The sequence below is a fragment of the Gavialis gangeticus genome, unplaced genomic scaffold, assembly GCF_001723915.1.
Source record: "Gavialis gangeticus isolate Ggan-Ray unplaced genomic scaffold, GavGan_comp1, whole genome shotgun sequence".
Lineage (NCBI taxonomy): Eukaryota > Metazoa > Chordata > Crocodylia > Gavialidae > Gavialis > Gavialis gangeticus.
Window position 1 is genome coordinate 16,211,134 of NW_017729002.1, and position 5,938 is coordinate 16,217,071.

General features: G+C 54.2%; 1 protein-coding gene across 4 annotated transcripts in view; it reads left to right on the forward strand.

Annotated features, from left to right (window-relative positions):
• The first annotated feature begins 6 nt into the window (after nt 1-6).
• LOC109290773 (forkhead box protein J1-B-like) overlaps nt 7-5,938 on the forward strand; it is a 16,450-nt gene continuing 10,518 nt past the window's right edge. The window contains exons 1-4 of one of the 4 annotated variants that reach the window (XM_019507525.1): nt 46-130; nt 1,027-1,170; nt 1,271-1,366; nt 1,910-2,467. In XM_019507525.1, the coding sequence (XP_019363070.1) occupies nt 1,165-1,170; nt 1,271-1,366; nt 1,910-2,467 (660 nt within the window). In that variant the 5' untranslated portion in view covers nt 46-130; nt 1,027-1,164. Of the gene's footprint in view, nt 131-299; nt 1,171-1,270; nt 1,367-1,909; nt 2,468-5,938 lie in introns of those variants that run through there. The other 3 variants (XM_019507527.1, XM_019507523.1, XM_019507526.1) reach the window with 3 other exon arrangements.

Genomic DNA, 5,938 nt, shown 5'->3' on the forward strand with positions numbered 1-5,938 from the left:
CCCGCGCTGCCCCGCCCGCGCCCGGCCCAGGGCTGCCCGCCGGTGCCGGGCTGCGCTAAGACCTGCTTCGTCCCAGCCCGACAGGCGCTGCAGCCCGTGCCCGCGGGGTCGTCCGCACCTGGCAGGGAAGGTAAGACCGGGCTGGGTGCTGCACGCCTGCCTCGCTCGCTCGGCCTCCCGCGGCGCCCTGCCCTGCCCTGCCCTGCCGCGGGGGAGCGGGCAGTGGAGAGCGGAGTGGCGCCAAGCACCAGCCGGCTGTCTGCTGGTTCCCGTCGTGGAGCCGCTGCCTGCCCTGCACCTCGGCCCCCTGCCCTCCGCGCCGGCTCCTCCTGTGGGAGCGAGCAGGTCTTGGCAGAGCTGCCCGTGCTGGTTTCTCAGGGAAAGCTCCCCTCCAGCGGCGGGAGGAACAGCAGCGGTGGGGTCGGAGCGCTTATCTGGGCTGGGGGAGCCTGGGTCAGGACTGGATCAGGCAGTGAGGACTTGTTGGCCTGGCTCTCCCTCAACTCCAGCAGGTGCCTCACCCCCCTCAGGGCAATTCTGGGCTGATCTCCCTCGCTCTTGCCAACAAAAGCACTTAGACCAATTTCAGTCCATCCTGGCACAGAATCAAAGCAGGAACAGGCACCACCTTTTTTTCCAAACAGACCTCTGGTTTCTGCCAGCCCATCCTGATGCTGCCTCCCCACCCCGCCTCAGTAATTCCTGACTGCTGCCCAGGGAAACGCAGCCTCAAAGGGTGGTGGGCTGAAGTGTGCAGAGCAGCACTGAGCAGGGCTCTATTTTAGATCCAGCAGCCTAGTACTGCGAGCCTCAGAGCTACCTGGCTGCCAGGAGCTGTGCAGAGCAGCCCAGGAGACGTTCAGCTAAAAGTCAGGAATAACCAGAGAAATGGCAGTCTAGTTACCCCCTGCTCTGAGCCACGGAGTCCTAGGCTGCTTGGGGAAGGGAGCAGCTCTCTGCTGTGCTGTCCTGACACCCCTACAGGCAGCCTGATGCTGATGAGTGATGGGATGTGTGGTTCTCTAGGCTCTTTCTGAAGGCATCGCTGCTGTTCCAGTATCCAGCTGTCCATGTATCTGGCTTGCCCTGAGCTGGCCACCCTGGGCTGTATTGTGTTGCATTGTTTGTGCGGCAGTGCAATCACTCTAGCCATGCACTACCTTAATGAAGGTAAATATGAACCCTTTCTTGCTAGCACCTGGACGCCTGCCGTAACAGGATAACAGGTCCCTGGAGGTTCTCTCAGTACCTTTGTTTTCCAAATACACAGGCAGACTGCAGATCCCCTGTGGGCAGAACAGGGGACACCAGTGTAACCAAATCTGGCTGCCTGGGGATTTTGTTTTGTGCTCAGGAGCTGCAGGGGGCAAGTCCTCAGCCTTTGTCTCAGTGGTGTCTGTCCTGCACATAGGGGGTAGGCATTGCTCAGTGGATAGAGCAGGATGACCGGGGAACTGGCATTTCTCACTCCTGTCCATGGGAAGGGACCTGGGAAGTTCTGTGCCCTTACTGCCTCAGTTTCCCCATGTGCAAATGCAGAGCCATAAAATTAGCATTGGTTGGAAGCTGACATCCTGAATGGAAGGTGCCTGTTGCTGTGTCAGATTCCCCCCAGGGAAAGAGCCACAGACCCAGTGGTCACTGGCCCAACCACTTCTGAAAGTCTTGCATAACCATATGAGAGAAATATTTCTCCCTGGGGAAAAGTCTGTGCTTCACTTCAGGCTCCAATATGTTTCCACAAGAGACTGTTGGTTCCTTGCATCCCATGCCCCCTGGCCTTCCCCTCCCTGAGCTGTCTTTTCCTGGGGCAGGTCTCCTGAGCTCTGCTAAGGGACCTGAATCTGTATGGTGTACGGTACAATGAAGTTGGGTCCTGTAGCTGATCTGCCTCTCCTCTGCCTCCCAGCGGGTAGAGGGACTGTGCTGGACGAGAATGCCCATTCTCACCTCGCCCGAGATTGCCACCAAGTTCAAAGAGAAGTGGCTGCAACTACACCCCGAGGACCAGGACAATGTCAGTGGGGCTGTGACGCTGGATGACAGCCTCACCAGCCTGCAGTGGCTCCAGAATTTCTCCATCCTCACCACTGGCCCTGAGAGACTGCCTGCCCTGGGCCACCATCTCCACCAGCCTTGTGGGAAGTCTTTCCAAAATGCCGAAGCCCCTGCCAGCCCCCCAGCAGGAGACACTGCAGCCAAGGGGATGCCCCCAAACCTGGGCAAACCTACCTCTGCAGCCACCTCCCCTGGCACTGGCCAGCTGCTGCCCCTCACCAGACTTCCCCTTGGTGCCCTAGAGATCGATTACAAGAACAACACCACAGTGAAGCCTCCTTACTCCTATGCCACCCTCATCTGCATGGCCATGCAGGCCAGCAGGCAGGCCAAGATCACCCTGTCTGCCATCTACAGTTGGATCATGGAGAACTTCTGCTACTACAGACATGCTGACCCCAGCTGGCAGGTGAGTTGGCAGCTTGAATAATTAATGCTCCTGGTGAGGCGATGCATAATGGAGGCTGCTGTCTGTCAGCAAGAGCACTGGTACTCATTAAGCTGATAAATGAGCTGCTGCATTTAATTCCCTTTGCCTTCAGTTATATCCCATAGCACCTCTGTCCTGCAGTATGAGGGGGTGGGGGATGGCAGGGAGGGAGCCTGTCTGTCTGTCTTGCTTCTTGGACGGCATAAGCATTCTATTTAGATGCTTTGCAGGTTCTCTAATGGCTTTCTGCTGGAGTGGTGAAAGCCTGAAATGTGCTTCCAAAATCCTCTTTTCTGTAGAAATCTGCATGGTCTTTGTCATTCTGAGTGAAATACAGGGAGCTCTGTGGTGGGTCATGCTGGCTTTCTGAACACATACAGCAAACCTGCAGAGCAGTTTCCTGCTTATTCCCACCTGGAGTCTTGCTGGCTGAACAGACTGCCTCCTTGGTGATTCACTTCAGCATAGTGAGGGGGACCAATTTCTGTTCTTATCTTTCTTCTAAGAACACACTGGGATCCTGCAAACCAGAGGAGGAGCAGATTCCCCACCTCATGTGGCTTGTCTAGACTCAAGGCCAGATGGATCCCTTGCAGTAGGAGCAGCAGGAGGAATCTGCTTTGGTGGTGGTTCCCACAAGGCATTAGCTGGTCCCTGAAGGTGCTATACATGAGTCAGGTTGGAGGATTTAACACTCCCCAGCAAATTCACTGACCTCCCACTTTACAGGCACTCCCTGCATCCCAACCCCTAGGATTCCAGAATTGTCAGGCAGGTGACAGAAGACTGTGAAATTGGCTTTAAAATCATGAAAAAGAGAACATAAAGAGGGCTGGGTTCTGGTTTCTCTCCTAGTGTCAGAGCCATTAGAGCCTGGTGTCAGTTCCTTTCCCATGAGGGCCATACATTTTAAATTAAAGCTGAGATTCTTATGTAGGTACATGACTCCCAGTGCCCCCTGGTACGGTGGGCACTGGCAGAGCTGCACTCAGCACATCACCAACATGGCTCCATCTCCTGGGCAGTAAGGGGGCACTATGGACACCTGGAACTGACAAAAACCAAAGCCCAAGCCATTAGCTGGCGTGGGGCCCTTTGCTCCTTTCCCATATGTAAGCTTCCTGGCTAGTAGGGCTGTGCAAAATGGCAGCGTTCTGTTTCGAATTTTGTTTTGACTCGAAACAGCTGTTCTGCTCCGTTCCATCGAAGCGGCAAAACTGTTTCGATGTTTCACCCATAGGATATAATGGGGAAGGTCAAAACAGCCTATAACTTTGGCATTTCTGGCCTGATTTGGATGAAACGTGCATGGATGGTAGCCCCTTCTGAGGGCATGAAACCTGCCAAGTTTCATGGAGATAGGTGCAGGAGGTTTGGAGAAACTGCACCCAAATTCTTGAAAGCAAAACTCATGTCACGTGTATGTGTTAAGCCACAGCAGGGTCAAAACTGCGGGCATGCTAGCCCCTGCTGAGGCTATGAAGCCTGCCAGCTTTCAAGGAGATAGGTGCAGGGGTTCTGGGGCCCTGCACCTCTGGCTGCTGACAGGCAAAACTCGTGTCATGGGTGCTTGTGGAACTGTGTCTGTCTTGGGGCACGGGCAGGGGGGACTACTGTAGGCTTGGCTGCTAGGCCCTGCTGCAGCCGCAAAGCCTGCCAGCTGTCAAGGAGATTGGTGCAGGGGGGTTCTGGGGCCCTGCGCCCTAGCTGCTCACAGGCAAAACTCATGACATGGATGTTTGTGCAACTGCTGCCTCACAGCAGGACTGAAGATCCCACATCACTTGCCATCACAGACCTGGGGGTAATAATTGACCACAGTATAAACATGAGCTGGCAGTGCACTGCTGTAGCCAGCAGGGCCAGCAATACTCTGGCATGCATCAATTGATGCATCTCCAAGAAAACCATTGCAAAGAAGTGATTCTCCTGCTCTACTCGGCTCTTCTCAGCACTGGTGAGATCGCAGCTGGAGTACTGGTCCCATTCTGGTCTCCACACTGTAACAAAGATGTGGTAGAGCTTGAGAGAATCCAGAGAAGGGCTACCCATATAATCAGAAACTTGCATGGCAAGCCATATGAGAGACCTGGGGCTCCATCCTGAAAAAGAGAAGGCTGAGGGGACTTGGTAGTAACTTACTGCTACATCAGAAGTGTACATCTAGGGATCAGTGAACAACTGTTCACCAGGGCACCCTTGGGGAAAACTAGGAGTAATGGTCACAAACTCCTGGAAGATGATTTCAGGCTTGTTTCAAGCTCAACATTAGGAAAAACTACTTCACAACTAGGGAGTCCAGACTGTGGAATAAGCTCCCTTCAGAGGTGGTGCAGTCAGCTACCCTGGAAATCTTCAAGAGAAGATTAGACAGTCACTTTGCTGGGTTCACCTGACCCCCAGCTGTCTTTCCTGCTTGGTGCAGCAGGCTGGACCCGATGATCTTCCAAGGTCCCTTCCAGCCTTACAATCCAGGAATCTGAGTGGCTGGAGCCTAAATCTTAGGAGATATGGCTTTGGAACGGTTCTTCCAGGCCCCAGAAACCCCTTGTACCGATCTTGACAGCTGGCAGGCTTTGTGACCACAGTAGGGCCTAGCAGCCAGGCCTGCCATGATTTCCTGCCCCCCACCCCTCCGTGCCCCAAGACAGACACAGTTGCCCAAACACCCATGACACGAGTTTTGCCTGTCAGTAGCTAGAGCTGCAGGGCCCCAGAAGCCCCCTGCACCTATCTCCTTGACAGCTGGCAGGCTTTGTGGCTGCAGCAGGGGCCACCATCCCTGCAGCTTTCACCCTGCTGCACCTGAACACAGCGTTACCCATCTCATGAGTTTTCTTGTCTGGAGCTTGAGGTACAGTTCCACCCAAACCCCTGCACCTATCTTCTTGAAACTTGGCAGGCTTTGTGGCCGCAGCAGGGGCTACCATACCTGTGGTTTTGACCCCGCTGTGGCTTAACACATACAGGTGACATGAGTTTTGCTTTCAAGAATTTGGGTGCAGTTTCTCCAAACCCCCTGCACCTATCTCCATGAAACTTGGCAGGCGTCATGCCCTCAGAAGGGGCTACCGCTCCTGCAAGATGCATCCAAATCAAGCGAGAAATGACAAAGTTATAGGCTGTTTCAGCTTTCCCCATTATAGCCTATGGGCAAAATGGCAACATGTTCTGACTTTCCTCGTTTTGTTTCAAGGCTGTTTTGACTACATCTGTTGCATTTTAATTTTGCTGTTTCAGCCTCGAAATGGGTCGAAACAAAACTGGTGGTGAAATTTCGTACAGCCCTACTGGTTAGCAATGTGCTAGGCTGCAAGTGCCCTGCTGAGGCAGCTTTGGCTGAGGGGCCAGGCCTAAGCCGCTCCACAGGGCTTCTGCAGAAGCTACAGTTTAAGCCAGACCTTTATTCCTGCTCTCCACAGACCAATCCCCAGGGAGCCACGGGGATTT